The 25,339-nt window shown below is 39.5% G+C and overlaps 1 protein-coding gene across 1 annotated transcript in view; it reads left to right on the top strand.

Moving 5' to 3' along the window:
• CDC42EP1 (CDC42 effector protein 1) overlaps positions 1-25,339 on the top strand; it is a 496,308-nt gene that overhangs the window by 347,105 nt on the left and 123,864 nt on the right. The window contains exon 2 of the mRNA XM_044067373.1: positions 14,264-15,442. Coding sequence (XP_043923308.1) covers positions 15,022-15,442 — 421 coding nt within the window. The 5' untranslated portion in view covers positions 14,264-15,021. The remainder of the gene's footprint in view (positions 1-14,263; positions 15,443-25,339) is intronic.

Genomic DNA, 25,339 nt, shown 5'->3' with positions numbered 1-25,339 from the left:
CCTGCTATCCAAAGAGTGATGATATAATGCCACTGACCTGGCTAGTTTACAAATAAACTTACTAAGACTACTTACCTAGTTTTAACATTGTTATAGATGCTTATCAATATGGAAAACCCAACATTATTATTGAAAAGCTGTCCTCTAATCTAGGATCAAAACATTATTATTATTATTATTATTATAATTATTATTATTATTATTATTGTTGTTAAGCTGTGGCAATATTACCAAATTATACCAGCTTAATCTCTGGTGGATTTGAATGTTCAGCCTTTAAGTATCTAGCTCACATATCTATGTATTTCACCCGATAATGTTCCATGTGCTGTGCTCTTCAGGTAATGAAGTAACAATGATGACACATTACACAACTGACAGGGAAAGTGATCCTACAACCATCCAAATATACTCTCCAAAAGGCAAAGCTTTAATGTGTTTGGGCTACTTATACAACCATGTGTTGCAAATTGTTTACTCGAGTGTGAACCTTGGCCCTTCTGCATCTAAAGCAGACTTGATACCCCGCCACCCAACAGTCCATCCCCAATAAAAATAACCCTTTTTCTTTGATGCAGGAAGTGGTTCAATAACAAGCCAGTGCTTTAATCATTAACATTAATAAGAAAACAACTCAGATAAGCCACTTAACATCTACGTGGTTATAATAATAGCACCACTATTTTTTCTTTACTTTAACAGAGAGAAATTCTTTACTTCCACAAAGCCAATCTAGCTCTGTCTTACATCATCAGTTTCTTTACAGCCAAGTAAAAGTCACCTTAACTGACTAATAATCAATCCAAAAAGGAGAAAAACTTGGTAAAATGTCAGCAGTAAACAGAAGCACCAAGCTAAACCAATCCAAAGCAAGGGGCTTTATTATACACATGATAAGCACACAGGCAGGAGAAACACATAAATGTTTCCAAATCTTTGCATTTTTTATAAAAAACGACATCAGATGCAAACCCATTCATGCAATTAATGACTACATTTATAGTCACATCAGTTTAAGATATCCAATAGCCAAACAGCACTAATGAAATATTAAAATTCAACTATACAGTTATTTCACACTCTAATCATCCCACTAAGTAAACCACCTTATTTAATAGCTAAATGACCATAAAAACATAAAATTAATATTATTTCAGTATTATTAAAAACAGATTAAACAATCTAAAATCAAATTTATTAAAAATCGCTAAAAAAAAATAAAAGGAATACAGTTTATTACATCCACCATATGGTTTAATAACAATAGCACCATCTTGTGGCTAAAGTTAGTAACTGCATACATCAGCTTAGAAACAGAAAATACATGGGAAGGAATTGCTAAATATAAATGTCAAATAGTAATCATAAAATAATGTTGTAAAATACTGTGATATTTTGAAATAATATCATACAGCATTAATAAGCCTGGAGTTGCAAAACTCTGTAATTTTGCTGACCTCAGTTTAAGTACTGGGGCTAAAGAAACATTTTCATTCAAGCCTGGGGGTTTGACTCTATGACGAGCTGCCAGTACAACTCCCTATAATCAATACGAGTCTCCCATAACCCCCCCTGACATACACAAGGACCTCTACCAAGACAAAAAATAAACATTTTGCCCTTGGACATTCTAAACTGTGCTTCATATCACTAACATGTTAATATATTCTCTGTTTTAACTTCCTTTCGGTCTTTTCGACATAGAATGCTGTACAACGGACACAGTTTGCCAAATATACCAACTCTTTGGAGTCGCATGTAGTGTATGATTTACCGTGAATCAATCCGTTCCTAGCTTCCAGATCTACTTTACCATCATTCTTAATATAAGGACATTGAGAACATCTACCACATTTAAATGTTCCCACTTTGCCCCGGTTTGAAACAATGTGAGTTTTATGTTCCATCAATTCCTTCAAATTATGTCTCTTCCTAAAAATACATTTAAATGGGACACCAATCAATCCACTAAGATCTGTTAGGCTAGAGAACCTGCTCCATTCCTTTTCCAGAATATTTTTAACAACATAGACATCCCCATTGGATTTAGTTACAAAGGCTAGTTCAAAATTGCTGGGCAAACTAGTGTTGTCTAAATTCTCAGCTCATGTGGTAAACTCCTTACCTATAATTGGGATAAACTTGTTAGTACATCCCTGTTATACCTCATTATATATCTCATCTATCAGGTGGACTGGATAGCCCCTATCCTTAAACATGCTGATTAATAAATGACATTGCACTTCAAAATCAACTTCATCAAAGGTCATCCTACTGACTGTGAAAATGAAGGAAGGAATGTGAGTATGTGTCCTTCCTAAACACCTCAGATAACAACCATTGCTCTTGCTAATACCCACATCCAAATATTCAAATTTCACATGACTAATCTTACTGGTAAATTGCAAAAAATGGTGGTATTGGCAATATAATCCATAAATTCATAAAATCTATGTTCAGTGTCCACCCAAAAAATAACTATGTCATCAAGGAAATGTTTAGAAAGCACCCATGAGTCCTTCAATGGTGAATTCAGAATACATTTACATTCCCAAACCATCAGCACAATATTGGCATATATGAGAGCACACCTAGCTCCCATAGCTACACCACTATTTTGTTGGAAAAAGTTTCTTTCAAAATTGTTCCTTAACACAATTTCCATCAAAGTTAAGCACACATGAAATTCATTAAAACTCAGGCCAGAAAACTCACTAATTGTTTTTTTTTTAACCATCTCACCCCCACATCGTGGGGTATGCAGCCAAAGGATCCACAATGTCAATTGTTGTAAATAACACACGGTCATAATACAAATAATTTTTTACACATCTCAAGAAATCTCAGCAATCTTTCAAAACATTACTATCGTCCCTTGAGATTGATTCCAACTTTGTGTCCAAATACCTAGCCAAAGGTGCTGTAATAGAGCCTTCGGCTGAAACAATGGGCCTCAAAGGTGGAGCCAGTGTATTATTTTGCACCTTTGGTATTCCAAATATGGATGGTACCCGTGGCCTGTCATTGTATAAAAAAGTGTGTGTACTTAGATCTATTGAATCTTCTAATAACAAATCATCCAATGTTAAATGTATTCTTTGAAGGAGAATTTTTCCAACAAACTAGTGGTGTAGCTATGGGAGCTAGGTGTGCTCTCATGTATGTCAATATTGTGCTGATGGTTTGGGAATGTAAATTTATTCTGAATTCAACATTTAAGGACTCATAGATGCTTTATAAACATTTCCTTGATGACATAGTTATTTTTGGGTGGACACTGAACCCAGATTTTATGCATTTATAGATTATATTGCCAATACCACCATTTTTTGCAATTTACCAGTAAGGTTAGTCATGTGAAATTGGAATATTTGGATGTGGCTATTAGCAAGAGCAATGGTTGTTATCTGAGGTGTTTAGGAAGGACACATACTCACATTCCTTCCTTCATTTTCACAGTACCCACCCATTAACACAGAAAAAGAGTATTATAAAGGGTCAGTTTGTCAGGATCAGTAGGATGACCTTTGATGAAGTTGATTTTGAAGTGCAATGTCATTTATTAATCAGCATGTTTAAGGATAGGGGTTATCCAATCCACCTGATAGATGAGATATATAATGAGGTGAAACAGGGATGTACTAACAAGTTTACCCCAATTATAAGTAAGGAGTTTACCACAGGAGGTGAGAATTTAGATATCACTAGTTTGCCCAGCAATTTTGAATGAGCCTTTGTAACTGAATTCAACAAGGATACCTATGTTATTAAAAATATTCTGGAAAAGGAATGGAGCAGGTTCTCTAGTCTAGCAGATCTTACTGGATTGATTAATGTCCCATTTAAATGTATTTTTAGGAAGGGACATAATTTAAAGGAATTCATGGAACTCACATTGTTTCAAACCGGGGCAAAGTGGGAACATTTAAATGTGGTAGATGTTCCCAATGTCCTTATATTAAGATTGATGGTAAAGTAGATTTGGAAGCTAGGAACAGATTGATTCACAGTAAATCATACAATACATGTGACTCCAGAGGGTTGGTATATTTGGCAAATTGCGTCCGCTGTACAGCCTTCTAAGTCAGAAAGACCGAAAGGAAATTAACACAGAGAATATATGAACATGTTAATGATATAGGAATGCCTTATACCCACACAGTTTAGAATGTCCAAGGGCAAAATTTTATTTTTATCTTGGAAGAGGTCCCTGTGGATGTCGGGGGGTTTATGGGAGGCTTGTACTGAGTATAGGGAGTTGTACTGGCAGCTCGTCCTAGAGTCAAACAACCCCCCTGGCTTGAACAGAAATGTTGCTTTAGCCCCAGTACTTAAAATTAGGTCAGCAAGATTGTAGAGTTTTGTAACTCCAGGCTTATTAATGTCATATGATATTATTTCAAAATATCACAGTATTTTACAACAGCATTTTATGATTACTACTTTACATATAATTTTTATATTTATATTTAGCATTATTTCCTTCCCATGTATTTTCTGTTTCTAAGCTGATGTATGCAATTGCTGACTTTAGCCACAAGATGGTGGTATTGTTATTGAACCATATGGTAGATGTAATGAACTGTATTCCTTTTATTTTTTTTTTTTTTTGTGATTTTCAGGTGATCCGCTGTGGCGACCCCTAACCGGGAAAACCTGAAAGAAGAAGAAGAAGAAATTTAATTTTAGATTGTTTAATCTGTTTTTAATAATACTGAAATAATATTCATTTTTATGGTTTTATGGCTATTCAGCTATTAAATAAGGTAGTTTACTTAGTGGGATGATTATAGTGTGAAATAACTGTTTAACTGAATTTTAATATTTGTTTAGTGCTGTTTGGCTATTGGATATCTTAAACTGATATGATTATAAATGTAGTCATTAATCACATGAATGGATTTGCATCTGCTGAAGTTTTATTATGAAAACGCAAAGATTTGGGAGCGTTTATGTGTTTTTCCTGCCTGTGTGCTTATCGTGTGTATAATAAAGCCTCCTGCTTTGGATCGGTTTGGTTTGGTGCTTCTGTTCACCTTAACTGACTGCTAATGCTTTGTCCTTTCTCTCTCTTTTTATTTATTTTTTAACTTGTATCACAACTCACTGTCCTGGTGAAACCCACACTAAATCCCAGCAAGTGCTTATATTCAACATACATACATCTGCTAATCAGCTTGCCTAGCTGGGAATGCATACATTTCAAGACTTTTCACAGCCTGGTTCCTTGTTCAGTAAGTCCAGATTTTCACTAAACATCAGTGTTAGTAATTAATATTTGCTTCCTATTGTACCCGTGCAAACCATAATGAAGCTCTGGGGCATGACTGACCCCTGAGACAGGAGAATACAACAAAGTGCAACTACCAATGTCTGCCTCTTCTGTACATGTTTTTATTATTATTAAATTGCCCTATGGCCTTGTGGCAGCAAGCCAATGCACACACACATATATATTATTTCCTCTCTTAAGATGCCAACCTTCTTTACATCCTGTACAACACCAAGCTAGCCTGAGGCACCCACATTATGTAACTTGCAACTATCACCCCTTGAAATCATTAAACAATTACTTAATATTCAGCTTCTCCGTGTCAGCATTAAGGTACATTGTGACTCCTCTTTCAGTCAGAGAGGATGCCCAATCTTTAACTGTTGTCAACAACATGTGAAAATGAACAGTGTGCCCCCAGTCATCCAACTGTACAGTCTCTGCTTTAGTGGTACTCATGCAGAGTGGCTAATAGTATGTATAGAAGTAATCTTCTAATAGGAAGAAAACTGTGGAGAAAAACAGGGTGCTGTAAGGCAACAAGCCCAACAACAATTAAAATGACGTAATTATGCAGCAGTAAAAGATGTACCTTCCTTCACCACAAAAATGACGTTATGATGGGTTATACCTTGCATGGTCTAGCTCATTGCCTTCCATGAACAGTAGCATCCAGAACAAAGACATCAGTCAAGGACACGATGACAACATTACATAAAAAAAAAACAACAAAAGGAAAGGAAAACATTGCTCATCTTCCCAACAGAACATAATGTCAACTCCATCATGCACCAAATCTGTGCTGCACTGACCCCACACCTCTGACTAATGAGGACCAACCACCTGTTTTACTATACCTCCCAAGCCAGTATTGTGATGTCCCATCCCAGAGTAGTTCAACTCAACCAGGCCAGACCAGCTGCTTAACAATTTAGGTTCTCCATGTGTGGCAATTATAGCCACCACCATCACCAAAAACTGCTGCTTACCAATGCAGCTTCTCCTAGTGTTTTAAGTACAACATTCAGTCAGACAGCACCCACTCTCCAGTATGAAACCCTGCATATCTGAAATGGAAGCTGTAACCCAAGAAAGACCCTGAACAGAAACTAAAAACTGCAAAATGTATCCTCCAGCAGTTACGTGACAAGAACGTAGCATGATTGCTAACTTTGTCTGAACAGAAATGCTGCACGTTACCACTTATGTGCCACCAATACAACCCCTGCCATTACCATTCATAAAATCCTTGGCAATTACATCCTTGTGGAGTACAGTGTAGATGCTGACCCACAAGAATACCCACAGTGCCATGCTTCCACGTGAATGTCAGAGATGCAACAGCCTTCTCTGGGCACATGTTGGCCTAGCTAAATACCTGAGATGCACAGTCTCTGCTAGGGAAGTAAAGTCCAGCCATTAATATGCTCTCTTGCCCCCAAACCAAATATTGAGCTTTTCTTCTCTCTATTTCTCTCTCTACATATGCATATACATATACATATACATATACATATACATATATATATATATATATATACATATACATATACATATAGTATACATATATAAAAGTTCAGTCTACTGAAGTAGACCCATATATATATATATATATATATATATATATATATATATATATATATATATATATATATATATATATATACACATTATTTAGGGTCGGTTCAGGTATAGCATGTGGTTAAATTTATCTTAGACTTAGATTTAAGGTTACAGTTAAGGCTAGGATGAAGGATTAGGAATGAATTTAGGCTTATGAGTATGACTAAGCCACAGTCAGCCCATTTGTGAACACTGACAGTGTCAGTTCACATTGATTAAATCTACAGAGTCTTGAACATAAATACAAACACAAAGATAAAAATGTATGCAGTGCATGATATAAGAGTGTTAAAATAACAGACAACAAACAGAGCAAAGTCTTTTTTTTCCATTACTTTGCAGATGCCTTTGACAGCATGCAGAACCCATCTTGACAGTGGTACACATGTGCTATTGTCATCAACTTGTCTGGCTGCAATGTGTCTCAGGAGAACACATTCAGGACCCTGGTTTTAGTTTCAAAACTCCACATTGACCTCTCTTATAAAAATAACAGATGCAAGCCATTTATCAAAGGACTCCACATGTGGATCTTGGTCAGTATTTACCAGGGGCCGCGATAAGTGTCTTAATTTTCCTATGGCAGAAAGTACAGTTGTGTACACTTACCATAAATGTAGATGTTCGAGTGTATTCATTGTTGCAGTCCTGACTTGTAGGATTTCCTGCCGTGAAAGCCCTTGGCTGGCCCGACTACCAGAGAAATTCTTTCCTCCTCCTAAGGCTGGTATATGATCTAGCCGACGTCAGTATGCTTGGGTATATGGGGAGCCAGTCTACATCATGAAATCATTTTTTTCTTGTCATCTACCAGGAAGGAGGCCCAAGTGAGCAGTAGGGAACTGAGGAAGAGAACTCCTACAAGGAGAAAAGCTAAGAAGGGTTCCCTTGGCTAAAAAATAAATTATAAATAGTCTACCTAGTAAGCTAAAGGGGAAGGAAGGAGAGAAAGAAGACTAGAACAGTGAAAACACTCAAACATCTGCATTTATTGTTAAGTGTATACAACTGCACCATGCTCTTCCTGTTTCAGTGTTGCTGTACTGACTTGTGGGAAGATTCGCAAAGCTGAAAAGAGGGTGGAAGGAGATCAGGAAGAGGAAAGGATCCCCTCTAGAATAGCAATAGTGAATCCTGCTCTGGACCTAGAAAAGGCTGCCAAGTGGTAGTGTTTGGCGAAGGTATGCACAGATGACCAGATGCCAGCTTCCAGGATGTCCTTAGTAGAGAATCCTTTCAAGAAGGCAGAAGAAGTTGCAATAGCCCTAGTGGGGTGTGACCTGACAGCCTCGGGTGATTTTTTTGCCAGGATGACTGTAACAAAAGGAGATACCCTGAAGATCCATTTTGAGATAGTCTGTTTAGAAGCTGTTTTTTCCCTCAATGCCAGGGGCAAAAGTCACAAACAGCTGGTCAGATTTTCTCAAGGATCTTGTTCTGTCATGATAGCAGTGGAGCTGCCTATGCACATCCAATGAATGAAGTATTCTTTCCCCTTTGTTCTGGGGGGGGGTTGGGAAAGAATGTAGGCAGGTGAATGGCTTGATTTAGAGAAGTGTCAGTGGCCACCTTGGGCATGAAGGAAGGGTCAATTCTGAGGGAAACCCTGTCTGGGTGGAACATGAGGAATGGTTCCACTGCCATGACAGCCTGCAGTTCAAAGACCATTTTGGCTGAGGTGACAGCCAGTAGCAGGGCAGTTTTCCAAGTTAGAAACTTAAGTTGGGCAGAGGCTGCAGGTCCAAAAGGGGGCAATGTCAATTTTTCCAGAACAAAGTTAAGGTCCCATGGAGGGGTAGGTTGCCACCTGGGAGGTCTGATGTGAATTACTCCCGTAAGAAATTGTCTTAACTGGGGATGTGAAAAGAAAGGAGGAAGAGCAGGATTATGGGCTGAAATGGCAGATGCATGAATTTTAATGGAGGAGTAGGAAAGGCCTTTATCAACTAGATTAGCCAAGTAATATAGAACGGTAGTAATCTGGACTGAATCAGGATTGTGGTGCTGCTGCTGGCACCAGATGGAAAATCTTTTCCACTTAGCCAAGTATGATTTCTTAGTGCTAGGCCTTCTGGATTCCATGAGAATGTCCTGAAGCTGTTTGCTTAGGGTAAGCCTGTTCCTGGATGCTGTAAGTTATCCAAGCTGAAAGAATGAGTATCTGCAGGCTGGGGTGCACAATCCTTCCTTTGTCCTAAGAAAAAAACGTTAACTCTCTGTGGCAGCAGCCATGGACTCTGGTTGTTTAGTTCAAGTCACAGAGGATACCAGTGCTGCCTTGGCCAGTCTGGAGCTAGCTTTGTTGCCCTTGGGCCCTCCTTCCTTATTTCTAGAAGCACTCAAGGTAGTAGGGGTCAGGAAGGAAATGCATAAATGAAGAGATGAGTCCAAAGGAAGGAGAAGGTGTCTGTTCTCCGGACTGATTTCTGTTTGATCCTGGAACAGAATTTTTGCAGTTGAGCATTTTCCTTGGTGGCAAAGAGGTCTATCTGGGGGATTCCCCATCTCTGGTCAATGCTGAGAAAAATTTCCCAATGCAGATGCCATTCTTGGGGGTCCATCAACTTTCTGCTGAGGTGATCTGCTAGAAAATTTTGAGTCCCTGAAATGTATTCTGCCAGGAGGTGCAACCACAGAGACTGAGCAGTTTTCCAAACTTGCATCACTAGGTAACACAGAGAGTAAGAGTGGGTGCCCTCCTGCCTGTTTATGTACCATAACTGTGCTGTTGTCTGTTTTGACCAACAGGACCCCTGGTTCCCATTTTCTTTGAAGCCTATCACTCCTTTTTGCACTGCCATAAGCTCTTTCCAGCTTATATGCCTGTACTTGAACTGAGCCTCCCACTTCCATTGTGATTGGAGGTGTCTGTGGTGAGAGTTTGACCCTGTAGAGTGTATCTGAATGGAAGGCCGTGATTTTGGCCACAAGCCTGTACCCAACATACAAACTCTTCTTTGAGACAAGGAATCAACTGTATCTTCATTTGTAGGGACTGAGAGTGCTGGCACCATACATTTTTGAGGTACCACTGTAGTTTCCTCATGTGCAGCCTGGACAGGGGAGCCATGAGGATCCAAGATGCCATGTATCCCAGTGCTCAGAAAAACTCTCTGGCTGAGATGGATTGTTTCTGCTGAATTCTATGAAAGTAGTGGATCAGAAGAGAGACCTTTTTTAGGGAAAGGAATGTTTTTTTAAAGTGAAGAGTTCATTAGTGCCCCCAGGAAGACTATCCTGTTGGTAGGAGCAGTGTTGGAATTTTGCAGATTTATTATCTAGCCCAGGGAGGACAGAAGGTCTTTGGTAAACTTCAGATCCTTGACAAGTTTTGATAGATTAGTGGCCTGTGTGAGCAAATTGTCCAAGTAGGGGTATATTTGGACCCATCTGGTCCTGCAGAAGGCAATTGCAGGGGCTAAGCACTTGGGGAAACCCCCAGGAGCAGAAGACAAGGCAAAGGGTAGTGCTGAAAATTGATAGTGACTGGAACCTGCTCTGAAGCAAAGAAAGCTTCTGTATGATTCTTGAACTGGGATGTGCAGGTAGGCATCCTTTAAATCCAGAGAAGCCATAAAGGCCCGTGAGGCTATCATGGGTAAGGGTTTTTGAAGTGTCAACATTTTAAATTTTGTTACCTGGAGAAACTGATTGAGGTTGGGCAGGTCTAAGATAGGCCACAAAGAGCCTTCTTTTCTGGGAATCAGGAATAACCTGGAGTAGAACCCTTTGCCTTTTTGGTGTTCTGGAACTGGTTCCACTGATCCCTGAATGCACAAATTCTGGATATGAGAAAAACCCTCTGATTTTTCATTCTAAGGAATATCTGGACAACCTGAGTGTTTTAAAGGATCTTTGAAAGTGAGTTTGTGACCATTTGAAATCATTTCTAAAACCCACTTGTCTGAAATGATGTGACTCCAGTTTTGTTTAAAAACAGACAGCCTTCCTCCTAGTCTTGTGGGGGGGGGGGGGGTTGTAAGTCACTGCTGCTGTCTGGAAGAAGTCTGGGGCCTAGAACTCCCTTGCATGCTGTTGCTGCTTATGAGTCCTTTCCCCACTGGGTTTTCCTCTGTCGGCCTCTAGGTTGGGAGGAAAAGGACCAGTGTTTAGTGTGGAAGTTCCTGCTAAACCTAGGAGGCTGAACTTGGAGGAAGTCTTTCATAGTCTGCATAGACTTAACTTTGTCTTCCATTTTTTTTAAGAACAGCCTCAGCTTCAGGTGCAAAGAGGAATTCTTTGTCAAGGAGAGCATCCAGAAGGTTAGAATTAACATGGTCAGGAACAGATTGTTCCCTAAGCCACTCATGCTTTCTAATAACTGAGCCAGTGTCAGCTGCCCAGCTAGACGCCCCCATAGCATCATAAGATGCCCCCATAGCATCATAGCCGCAGTGTAAGAAATGAGTAGCTACCTGAGAACTGAAGTGGCAGAGATCCAAAAGTTGTTTAGAAAGTTTTTTTTCCTCTGGAGAAGAAACATTTTGTTTTAGCTGATCCAGAATGGTCAGCTGATATGTAATCATGTGAAATTGACAGTTGAGAGCCCTCATAGTAAGGGTGGCTGATGTATAAACTTTTTTCCCAGATCTATCAAGGTCTCTACTCTCATTATCCATAGCTAAAGGGTTTCTCGAGGAACTGGCTGAAGCCTCTTTGAGTCCTGCGGTGACTACCTCTGGATCAGCAGATAGATTTTTGAAAAGGTACTTATGAGAATCCAGTACCACCCTGTACAACCTGTCTGGTTTACAAGGGGCTGGAGGGAAGAGAGTCAGGATTCAAGGTGAAATCCTGGAAGACACCCACAACCACCTCTTAAATGGATGGAATAATAAGTTTGTGTTCTGGCATTTCCAAGAACTCCCTAACTCTCTTTTTTGACTGAGGGTATTTCTGTGCCTCCCACTGAAAATGTTCCTTCATAGCATGTAGAGTTTCTCCAAAGGTGATATCCTCTGTGGAGGAGGGGGCGGGGGGCAAGGGAAGATTCTCCTCTGAATCTGAATCCTCAAAAGATGTGAGGGAGGGTCCTTCCTCAGAACCAGACCCTTCTATGTCTGTATCCTCATTAAATTCAAAAGGGTCAGGGAAGGTTTCAGAAGTAGGGTCCTTTTTTCTTTTATCTGAGTAGGCATCCCCAAGTCTTGCTAGACCTAACTATGGAGATCAGGTCTTCTGCTAGTCTAATTAAGTTCTGTTGGTATCCCCGAGAAAGGGAGCTAGTAGACCTAGGTGCAGGCCCTGCAGCAGTACTCCTCTTAGGAGTTGCTTTGGCCTTGGGCCTAGAAATGTCCGGCATCCTGACATGTGTCTCTCTGGAAGAAAGATGAACCAGTTTAGGCTGAAGCCGCAAAGCAGCATCACTGGGAAGAGAGCACTCTTTGGAAGCTGAGGCCTGCTGAGCGGCCCTGTACTTGACTGATGAGCTGAAAGCAAGGGCCTGTGCAAAAGTAGAGGGATCTGACAGCTTGCCAGACTCTGAATGGGTCTTGGCACTACCTTGGACAGTGAAGGGAGCTGCAAAAGCTCATCACCTACTTCAACAATCTCAAGCCTAGAGGGAGAAATAGATGGCGACTGGTTGTCATCTGAGGGCCTAAGCTTGAGTCTATTTTCTTTTCTCTCTTATGCCTAAGTTGCTCAATCTCCAGACAACTGACAGATGCCATCGGATGCTGATGAGAAGATTCAAGACTAAGGAATCTAGCTAAAATCTCAGCCGTACATCTGATCATCCTAGAGTCAAAGTGGGCATAAAAGCACCAACTAGGGACGTCATGATCCAGGCCTAAGCAGGTGACACAAAGCAAATGGAAATCTCTGTGTGGAATTTGCTTATCACAGCAGAGAGAATTATTTACTTTACCTGACATGAGTTTAAAGCAAAAAAAAAATGAGTCCCTCAATGGGGTACTTACCTTTTCGATGACTTCTCTCTGGTGTGGACCGACTGTTGCACTGAAGCACTGCTTCTGGCTCTGACAGCAAGAAAAGACTGATTTCATGATGGAGGCTGGCTCCCTAAGCCAAGCCAAGCCAAGTATACTGATGTCAGTTTGGGCATCTGCCAGCCTTAGGAGGAGAAAAGATTTTCTCTGGTAGTCGGACCAGCCAAGGGATTTCACAGCAGGAAATCCCACAAGTCAGAACTGCAACAATGAAATACGAACATCCATGTTTCTTTCTCATGAGGTTTGAAGTCATATTGCTTTTCCCAGAACTGCAAACTCATTAATGGCAAATGTCGCCTATATCTGCTGCTGGCACATGCCAAAGTATGGGATGCTGTCAAGTGGGATGCAAAACAGGGAATGAAATACAAGCTGAAAAGAAGGCATTTGAGATATACTACCTGCGGACAAGAGAGCAATGTGAAAAAAATCCCCATTATTAAATATTTCTGCTTTTCACCATCATCTCAAATACATCTCTTAAATTTGTTTTAGCTGGACACTGCAGTTATAGCTTTAAGAAAACGTCCATCTGAAGAACTTTCTACCATCAGAAAGCTACTTATCTCTGTTGTTTTCTGTTTCACATTAAACTTTTTATTCAGTGTTTCTGCTTCAGAAGCAGGACTCCTTCAGTCACTCAGTTACACGCCATCATATCACAAGATAGTGTATGAGAATATGCCTGACTATACTGTGACTATATAGTTAAGACTTGAAAATTGAAACCAGAGGGAAAACATACATTTCAGACCTATTATTTAGTCAAATGCCCACACCAGTATACATACAAAAGGTCTGTAGCCCCCTGCCTAAAACCTGTTTGCCTCAGTTTAACACTGAAACATCTAAACTACCATTCAATATTAGCAGCCTGCAGACACAGGCCAGACCTGGTCCCACAGCTCAGTTTTAATAAGTAAAATTCTGATATTTTGCTTGTCATATTATAGTAATTCGTCTGTCCACTTTTTATTACCTGTAAGCTGACATATTTTTGACTGTCTTAATTTCAGAATTTATTGATAACAGAATAAACACTGCAGTGTTTGTAATATGTAAGAGGTTTATGTGTGTACTGCTCTTTTTAAGAGGTTTATATGTGTGCTCTTCTTTGTTTTTTATGTTTTGGTTCAGTGTACTTTATAAACTGAATTACATCTGTGGGTAACACATAGGACCCCCCCCCCCCCCCACACACACACACACGCATGCACCCACTTGTACCTATGTGCATGTATTTAAGGTGTCTAATATATTTCTTATCTTCAGTAGTGACAAGTCTGTAATGCTGTGAGGTAAGTCATTACTAAAAATGTAAGTGAATTGTGGTGTAAATCACATGATGGTGAAGATGAAGCTTAGTAACAGAAATAGAAATCAAATCTAATTTTATTAATGTTTACTTTTTCAGGAAAATGAACTCTGAATTCACAGTGCAACAAACGTCAGAGTTGGAAGTCATGGTTTGGATATCCATCCACTTTCAAATATAATTAAGTCCTGAATACATTCTACTGTAATGTTACAGCACTAAATGAAGGACTTGCATTAACCCAGGAATGTCACTTTTGAATTTCATGACATTTTTATGAATCTCCCGAAAGTACAGACAAATCAGTTTTATCTAAATATTATACAACCCATAATTTAAAGGACAAACATCATTTGTAAAATGGGTTGCCAGCTATGAGTTTGACATGCATCCTCATGAATAGCATCTCTGTGTTTCTCTAGAAGTGATGGTAGAATTCCAAAGGAGAAGAAATGAATACTTCAGTACAGACTGGGAATTTCTGAATTTGTTTTGGAAAAAAATGTCTTCAGGGAAAATTCCAAATATAAATAGAAAGCAATCTGGATATCCATAGAAGAAGAAAACTAAAACAAGCTGCATTGTTTTGTTTTGTTTTTTGAAAAATAAAGACAAACTACAGAAACGATATCAGGTTTCTTACTCGTTTCCTTTGAGAAAACCTAAGAAAGCAAACATACGTGGCCGTTTGAAACGGACAGTAAAATGCATGGTATTTACTTGCGCAAATACCTTTCTGGCTGAATACAGAGTGAAGGCAAAAACTAATTGGAGGACATCTGCATCATAAAAACAGGAAGACCAACAACATCAAGCTTGGGAAAGAGTAGGTCAAAAGGAACAGCGGGTAATTCAAAATGAGTTTGGGGAAGTTGCCTGTGATAAAGAGTCTTGTGTCGAATTCCAGTGGGAAGAGACGATTCAAAAATGATCTGACTCCAGATATGATAAGTCCACCTCTTGGAGATTTCAGACATACAATGCATGTGGGACGAGGGGGAGATGTTTTTGGAGACACTTCCTTTCTTAGTAATCATGGTGGAGACCAAGATGCCAGCAAGTCAAATTTCTTACTAAGGACCTTCCGTTATGTTAGGAAGTCACCAGCACGAGGACGCAACAGCCTCAAGGAGACCTCAACTCCACCACCCCCCATCTCTCCAATCATCAAAAATGCTATCTCACTTCCTCATATCAGTGATGGTTTTAATGGATCCCTTGAGACAATAGCTTTTAAAAGCACACCAGCAAGTCCATCCAACATGACTAATTCTTATGGTAAGTGTAAAATACATAGATGCCAAGGTTTGTCTGTCAGATCCCCACTCCCACAGATGGAGAAGCAAAAGAAAGGAGTGGGGAACCAGTGAAAACAATAAGCTTATTAACTACTTATTACATATGGTTTTACTGCACAAAAAAAAAGGCCAGTGAATTATATGGGTAACTGCAGAAGGTTATCACATGAAGTCACTGTTACACATAGCAAGCTCATGTGACTCAGGAATTAACTGGAATAAGCTGTGAAACTTGTGGACTTGAAGACTGTGCACACATCCTCACTCACCCACCCCCACATGTGCACACACATGCATAGCACGCACGTACGCACACACACGCACACACACACACACACACACACACACACACACACACACACACACACACACACACACACACACACACACACACACACACACACACACACACATACACACACACACACACACACACACACACACACACACACGCGCACACACACACACACACACACACACACACACACACACACACACACACACACACACACACACACACACACCTATACACACACACACACACACACACACACACACACATGCACACACACACACACACACACACACACACACACACACACACACACACACACACACACACACACACACACACACTCATACACACACACACACACACTTGCAACAGTTGTGTTTCTTCAATATACTAATTAGGGATTCTAATGTTGGATTGTTTCTGATTTTCTTGTTAAGTTGCAGTGAGAACTCTTTCAAATGTATGGGAATTTATCATCTAAGATTATATCCATATTAAAGTCAAGCATGATCTGTAACCTTTTGTCCCTTTTGTGGGCAGCTGGGATCTTGACCATTGCTGACCATAATCCATTTGTCAATTTCCTTGAGTGGTCAGTAGATGAGCAAATGAATGTAACTATTTTGCCAATTTTCTTCCGTCAAGATATGCCTGTTGCTGTCACAAGACCTTTAGTAAGGTACATTGCTATTTTATGATGTACAGCACAGCTTATGCCTTCAATGTTAATAGGTATCATCTATAAACCTAGGCAGTACTGGAGCTGACCTTTCAGGACTTGCCACAGTACACATAAATGTTGGAATGTCAGATGAAGCAACAGTCAGGCTGCAGGTGATGATATAATTCAGTGCTACTGCAATGTCTTCATTTGTTTCATGCAGTTCCCACTGTGTGTCATGCACAGCTAAGAAGCTATTAAGTAGTTTGTCTATGGGAAGACAGAAGAGTGTGGTATCGATGTGTGCCAGGTCTAATATTTCTCATTACAGAATTGAACACTGTCTTTTGGTCATGGTACATGGTGTTAAACATTCAACTATGATGAGCTCAGGGTGCAAAACACTGTCAGATTTAGGTCTGTCTTCATCAGAGTGCTATGTTTTATTCATCTAAAGTCAGTTTTTAAGGTGTAGCATACAAGTATGATCACTTTTCAAACACAATGTACTCATGCAGCCAATTTCAAGATACAGTATGTACATGTGTATTACTTGTTAGGAGCAACATATCAATTAAATTAAAAAAAAATTACTCCCATTGAAAATTTGTGGAGGAAAACCTAACCCTCATTAGATCCAAAATTCAAAACATAAATCAGTGGAAAGGTCTTTCTGAGCTTGGACTAGCTATTTGTAATCACTTTTCCATAAATGTAAGGAGAGAAAACATGTTGGATCTGTTTTAACTGGAGCTGTTTAAACTGCAGCTAAAAGAACATCTGTTAAAGGAATCTGCATGTGCCTGCTTTAAAATACAGTGGCTAGCTAGAATTTGTACTGTATATTTCAGCCACTTAAATTTCCACAATGTTTAAATATATCTGATACTGATACCGCTTTTAATTAACCTTGCAGTTGGCACGGAGGGTTAAGGCTGTGAACTGTAGTTGCTGTGATACAGGATTTGATTCCCTAATCCCTCATTTGCATACTGTGTGGCCTTGTGCAAGTCACTTAACAAGGTACTGCTAAAAGCAAGTAGGAATTTGGGCTAGGCTCCTTAATGATTCCCTTGGTTAAAAGCCTAGAAACTACCTCTGATCTTTTTAAAATGCTCAGCCAGAGATCAGTTAGCCTAGCATTTATCTATCAACCCAATGAGCTTAAGAATACATATTGTACATACATAAATATGTGATATTATAGGTACAATGGTACTGTATACCACAACTTCTGCTGTGACGTAAATAACTTTCTATATATAATATGTAATGTTATGTGTCACTGCTGTCAATGTGCCTAGGTCATGACTGAAAAGGGTCTGTCATCCAGTCCACTTACCTGCCTGGTTAATAAATTGAATAAATAAGCAGATCAATAGATAAGAAAACATACCTATCATCTATAAAGTACAATACATAAGAGTAGTCACTTGTAAAATACAGGATATACGAAGGTGAGATTTAATACATGATACATGGCACAACAAAATAGTGGTTAGTATTCCCTGCTGCACGATCAGGACTTCAGTCCTGGCCCTGAGTACTGTTTGGGTCGATGCTGCATGTACTGCCTTTTTGTGGACAGGATTTCCCTGGGTACCGTGTGGTTTTTGTCTACACAGGTAAAGCAGCTACAATTGTAATAATGAATTGTTTTTAGGTCCCCATTAAGGAACGCCTCCTCATGAGCCTCTTTTTTTAAAGAGCCTTTGGTTCAATTAAACAAACCAACAGAATAACACAAATATAAATGTATATTGTGATCAAAATGGTACTAAGAATAGGAACTACTAAAATGTATTAAAACATGTGTTAAGCAGGATTTTGAGTCACACTAATGAAGACACTGTCATTTGCTAAACCACAGATATGTCACTGTCATACTCTATAATGTTTTTAAAGAAGCAATGATCCATAACCACAGACAAGAGTTGGTCAGCATCTGCTGACAGATGAGCAGATTATTGTGGTGAATGGTGAACAAAGAGTATCTTAACACTCCACTTTCTTCTTAATGGCAGTTACTAATAAAGCAGAGACCAAAAAGGACTGCACACTGCTTTCTTCTTACAGTAATATTTATGGTGAACAAAATAGGAAGGAAATGGAAGTCCGCATGCAAAAGTCATAAAACAATATCTGTTTTTATCATTGCAACTCATGTTAAAATTTGCCATATGTCAGAAAAAAATATCTTCATTATTTCAACATGAACATTTGAAGTAAATCATTATTATTGGTCATAGAATTTGTACTGATGCTTAAACTCAGCTCAGCAACTAATCAGAAAATAACTTTTTCAACTATTTAATTGACTGGTATCAGCTTCCAAGAAAGTAAAGTTGCTTTATACGAACTCACATGCTAAATAAGGGAATAACAGAACTGAAAATTCACTTAAAATAATATTGTTATCATTAACAAGTATGTCAGTGTGTGTGTGTGTGTGTGTGTGTGTGTGTGTGTGTGTGTGTGTGTGTGTGTGTGTGTGTTTGTGTGCGTGCGTGTGGTTGTGCCTGCGATGTACAATAAACACACATTTATTTTCATATTTCAGTTATTTCCTTTAAATAGTTCAGTGTTGGGGCTGGAGCCTATCCCTGCACTTGGTGGATACAAGGCTGAGAAAGTAGTACTGGACAGGATAGCAGTCTGTCACAGGATGCATGCATATTTTTGTTATGACACAGCATGCCCATATATGAGAAATGTGGAGGGTTGTTAGTTTACCTATGGCATGTCTTTGGGATGATGAAGGAGCAGAACAACCTTATAAAAACAGCATAGACAGAAGAAAGACATGCAGACTTAATACAAAAACAACCCAGCCAAGTAATGAGCTGAAAAACAAAGTGCCATGAGGCCGTAGCAGCACTAACCATTGTGCCACTGTGCTGCCAAGAATGTATACATGTATTATAATGGCTGTGATGGTCCCACTCTAGGCCACTAATCAAGGAGTCTCAAACCTCACCACTGACACTGGTGAGAGACGGCCACTTGGAGCAAAAATGGATACACACATTATTTTTAGATGCAGCTCTCTGCACCAAGCACAATTTCGCTTAAGAGCACAAAGGGAGTACACTCCAGACCCTGGACTTTCTTTCTCTCTCTCCAGTCCCCAAACAAGACTCCCCATTGACCACTTTGGAGCACTGTGTCCCTATTCCAAGCAGTTGACACACACACTTGGATATTTGATTTTCTTTAGGTGCTTCACTCCACAGTGCTTCCACAGACAAGCCAGCAGGTCTGACATGAAATTGGCACCTCTGTCATTCAGTATTTCTTTAGGAAAACCTAATCTGCTGAAGATCTCTAACAGAGTATTTGCCACATTCTCTGCATCGATGGAGGACAGAGCTACCAGCTCAGTGTATCTAGCAGCATAATCTATTACCACCAGGATATACTTCTTTCCTATGGAATTTGGGATAGTCAGCGGTGCCACAATATCCATAGCTACCCATTGTAATGGCTCTTCAATCACAGACAAAGGCATCAAAGGAGCTTTGACCTTGTATCCTGCTTTGCCTACCTTTTGGCACTGCTCACAGTTCCTGCAGTACCCTGTTACACCCCTTGCAATCCCAGGCCAATAAAAGTTCAGCATAATACGTCTCTTGGTATGCTTTATGCCTATATGGCCTACAAAAGGAATGTTATGGGCTATGGCTAGAAGTGCCATATGATAGGCTCTGGATACTGCCAACTGCTTTATTACCTCACCCTTTAGGCCTCCCTCAAGGGTCCACTCTGTATACAGTACCCTTTGTTCCAGTATACAGGCTCCCCTTTTCCTTGAGAACCAGGTGCCTCCTTAAGTACCTCCCTCAACCCTCATAATGTAGGGTTGGAAAGCTGAGTCTGTCTCAACTCTACCTTTGTTACCCTTCCCAGCTCTTTCTTCACAAGAACCCTGGTATCTTCTGACAGTGATGCCTCACTGTCAGCCTGGATACTACTACTCACCTCTGTTCTTGCAGTCACCCTGTCCATTGGGAACATCAGTACCTAGCGGCAGCTTGTCTCACTTTCAGACTAACTGATACAGAGTAGATCCCTCCCTGAAATAGCCACCTCACCAGCCCCATCTTCATGTGTGGGGTCTGTCTGGGTCTCCCCCAGGCTACCAGCCCCACATGCCTGTCTCCAAGCCTGACTGAGTGTCACTGCATGTACACAAGGTGCTGCATCATCACAATCATTCCCTAACAAGACATCTGCAGGGATGTCCTCAGATATACCTACCTGCTTGCTTCCTTTTCCACAGTCCTAGTCAAGGGGAACCCTGGCCAAAGGTATTTGGGATGGGGTCCCTCCTAAAGCTCTGACTGTAGTGGACTGCCCAAGCAAGTATGGTTGTGTGAGAAACTGTGTTTCTCTTAGCATTGACCTGTCTTCCATCCACTAAAATAGGATACAAACTCTGATAATACTTTGGTACCCCTGTTGTCCCAAGACAACTTACCACTGGCATGCTGTTATTCCCACTTGCTGGCTCCCTCACCTTTTATTCTCCACTTTGCTTTAGTGGACATTTGTATGCTACATGGCCCCTCTGGTTACATTTAAAGCATCTAACCTCTGATCCTGGCCGTATTCCTGAACTAGTGGTTTCCCCAGTTACTGATGGACTCTGTTGGGATGGTGGTTCCATTATATCCATTTGCAGCACTGGGTATCCCCTTTTTGTTCAGTGGTGCCCTGCTTGCTAAGTAGAGATCCCCTTTTCTTCCCAGCTCATCTGCAGAGTTTCATTCCCAGTCTGCCAACCAGATTCTCGTGTCTTCAAGCAAAATGCTAAGGGCTTGTTCCCTCACCAAAAGGTCTGCCAGCCCTTCAAAAGTGGTGAGCTGACACCCACTCACCCACCTATGAAAACAAGTGCTTAACTCAGCAATATAATCACATACATTTTCATCTGTCCTGCATCTATGCTCACAAAACTTTTTTCTGTAAGCTTCAGCTGTTAACTAAAAATATTCCAATAAACATTGCTTAACTTTATCATAATTTACACAATCAGTATCAGACAATTTAGAAACAGCAGTTACAGTTTTACCATGGAGTAAGGGGTCAGGAGCTATAACCAGAGCCCTTGGTCAACATTATACTGTTTACATACTCTTTCAAATGTATGAGTAAAACTGTCAAAATTATCACCCTCTGTAAACTGTAGAAGAAATATACTGACCTTTATTGCTTCTGGGGTTTAGTTATTCCCTTCCTCCATGACCCTGATGAAGATTCAACATCTCCCTTCTATGTTGGCACTGTTTATCCTTTTCTTTGGTCTCCAAATGCTACAGTCTCTCAGCTGATTGTAATTCAAAATGTCTGGCCTCCAATTCAAGTATGTTTAACTCCAGATGTTTTTTTAGGTGAACTATACTATTTCTGAGGGCTGCAAATCCCCATCACCAGACTGGTGGTCTAACTGGTTGCTGGTCTGTGCTGCAGTTGCAACTAAGGATGAAATAATTTCCTCTTTAGTCGGGTTGGCATGCAGCAGTCCTTTGGCTTCTCACACCTTGGCCAACTGGTTCTTTGTCAGCTTGCCATAATCCTCTACTGACATCTTTGTCTGCTTTCCCTGACTAAACTAAACTAACAAAAATAAACTGTTGTGAAAATGAAATTATGTATGTTTATTTTGCGGCTGCAGAAAGTACAGACACCTTTAGTGACAGCAGCCCACAGGCTACTGAAGTTCAATTAATGTACCACCCAGCTACCACCAATGTGTGATGTTCCCTACTCCAAGCCAGTAATCAAGGAGCCTCAATCCTCACCACTGACACTGGTGAGGGATGGCCACTAGGAGCAAAAATGGATACACACAGTATTTCCAGATGCAGATCTCTGCATCAAGCACAGTTTCAATTAAGAGCACACAGGGAGCACACTCCAGACCTGGAGCTGGATTCTTTCTCTCTCCAGGCTCCAAACAAGACTCCACACTGACCACTTTGGAGCACTATGTCCCTGTTCCAAGTAGCTGACACACACACTTGGATATTTGATTTTCACACACACACACACACACACACACACACACACACACACACACACACATACACACACACACCTGGGAAAGGGTGGCACAAATTTATCAGCTGTGCCTCTTCTGCCCAGACAATAAGGTAAATTACATTGCCACCAGTTAGCTACTCTAAGGCTTTTACAAGGGTACCTAATTATACAGAGTAAAATGAATACTAATACAAATGGTAGAGTTTGAACAATTCAGCAATGCTTTCAGGAGCGGCCACAGTGACAGTAAAATAAGCATGAGTACTCTTAAGATGTTAAGCATATTTTCTAAAAGTGAAAGGTATAAAAATATTTAATAATAAATAATAAAATAGAAAGCATTACAATACTGAATATTTAGTTATAATAAACACCCGAGTTTCAATCACAGGAGATACAAAAAAAAACATTGGATAGAGTCACACAGATGTGTAAAAACAATACTTAACTAACATTATAATTTCCTGACTGACAAAAAATTACTGTTCCCTAGTTAAGTCACTTACTACAGCAAGACAAGATGATGAGTGTGGTTGTGTGAGATATCTGTGAGAGATCTTTCTTGTCAGGTTCCAAAAAACAAAGTGTTGCTGTGAGAGTTCTATCATATCTCTCACTAATATTTAAAGAATCATTTCAGTGCTGGTTATTGAATGACATATCTGGTCAGCTGACTCTGGTACAATCCATACCCAGAGCTTTGCTAAGATCTGTTGCAGCATCTGAAAGCTGTAAAACAATTTCAAAAACGTCCACCCTTCTGGTGTAGCAATTACCCTAAGGACAGTAAGATTCTTAGTCCTGTTTTTTCCAGACATTTTTGTCTCTGGCTACAATCAGACCTGTAAGATAAAATCTTTGCTGCCTAAACCAACCAATTTAATTTTCAACCTATTTTTCAAAATTAGCTTAACTGAGATTAATCTCTTTCTTTTCAAAATTATCTGTTAAAACATATATATTTAATGAGTTATAATGATACTGTTTGACATACATGTATATCTCTTTTCTGTCCAGCAGGAACCACTCTTGATGCATTTTTAGCACAAGCAAATTTAGAAATACATTTTTAATACAAACATCTGTACAACTCATTGTGATAGTCAAATGACATAAAATTCTTTACAAAACCCTAACTAGCTATGCTGGCATCTGTTACACATGCAATCCCCTACTCTGTCTGGCACAGATGGCACTACCTCATATAATCACAATGACATACAGAAATTTCAAGGGGTAATAAATCCATATATCTGATATTTCATTTCAGGAAGTAAATAGTTTTATTTACTTGTATCCTATATGTACTACCACCACATTTAGTACCATCCTGTGTGCTTCATCAAATCATCGAGCAATCAAAAGCACTAATCTTTCTCTCTGCCCTAGTTAAATAGAAGAAAACATTAAATTACACACACTGCCTGCAGGATAAATAAACACTAGCTTCCCCAAAATACCTATTTTGTCAGATGTTTAATGAATTTAAAATGTAAACAGCTGTGTATTTTATTTGAAATTTAGAATGTATAACTGGTTTGTTTTAAAAAAATGGTATTGTTTAGTGTTGCCATCTTCATTGTTTCCTTCATACAGAGCATTACTTCACAATGGAATGGAACTGTCTGTGCATTCTAGCAGCTTGTCTTAAAAGGGAAGACAGTATATTTGTGTGTGAAGCAAAGAGAACATCCCAAAGTATGGTAAAAACAGCTGCTACTTTTCTTTTCTTCATTTTTTTTGTCTGAGACTGCTATTTGGATGTGGAAATCCTCTTTGACCTCCACAGAGTATAATGAATCAGGGTTGCAGCTGTCCTGTTCTTTCTGTTTGCCTGCGATTGTTATCTGCAATTGGGAAATTCTAACTTGTGGAGAACATTATATAATGACTTTTCCATCACATACTTGTTCATCTTTATTTTCATCCTGAGGTTTTAATCAGCTACAAATGTAATAGCAAAGAACAACAAAAGCTACAATTACAAAGGCCTGGCTATAGCCCAGGTGATTTAAGTATGCTTAATAGCTCAAGCATCTGACAGAGGTGACAGGGAGGGTGAGTGTGCCTATTCTGGAGTAGCAGCCAGGGCTTGGAACTGGTTTACCATCATAATGTTGACCAGTAGATAGTCAAGCGAGTATGTACAAAAGGAGTGCGGCACCATCCCAAAATTGTGAATGCAAATGTTGCGAATCGCAAAATCCCACTCCCTTTTTGACCCATGTTGGCACTTGTTTTGGGGTGTAGAGTGATCAGAAATGTCGATTTCAGTGTATTTGCAAAATTTTGACCATTCAACATTATGGGATTTGCTGACAAAGGTTGCTCCTTATGAGGTCAGCAAGATTGTAGAGTTTTGTAACTCTAGGCCTATTAATGTTGAATGATATTATTTCAAAATATCACAGTATTTTGCAAAATTATTTTATGATTACTATTTTATGATTGCTATTTTACATATAACTTTTATATTTATGTTGTGTCTTTTGGCTTTTCCCGCTTAGGGGTCGCCACAGCGGAACTCCGGTCCGCTAATGATTGGCAGTTGATTTTTACGTGCTGAGTTGCCAGCCCTATCGCACAACCTTCAACAAAGGTACGCTCATTCATGCATGTCTCTATATCTAGCATTATTTCCTTCCCATGTTTTTTCTGTTTCTAAGCTGATGTATGCAATTACTGACTTTACGCACAAGATGGTGCTATTGTTATTGAACCATACTGAAGATGTAATTAACTGTGTTCCTTTTATTTATTTTATTATTTTTTTGTGATTTTTACTAAATCTGATTTTAGATTGTTTAACCTGTTTTTAACAATACTGAAGTAATGTTAATTTTATGGTTTTATGGCTATTCAACTATTAAATAAGGTGG

The sequence above is a fragment of the Protopterus annectens genome, chromosome 1.part0 (genome assembly GCF_019279795.1).
Source record: "Protopterus annectens isolate FY-2018-M chromosome 1.part0, PAN1.0, whole genome shotgun sequence".
Classification (NCBI taxonomy): Eukaryota; Metazoa; Chordata; order Ceratodontiformes; family Protopteridae; genus Protopterus; species Protopterus annectens.
The sequence above is the reverse complement of the archived record's forward strand: the minus strand, read 5'-3'. Positions and strand labels throughout refer to the sequence as shown.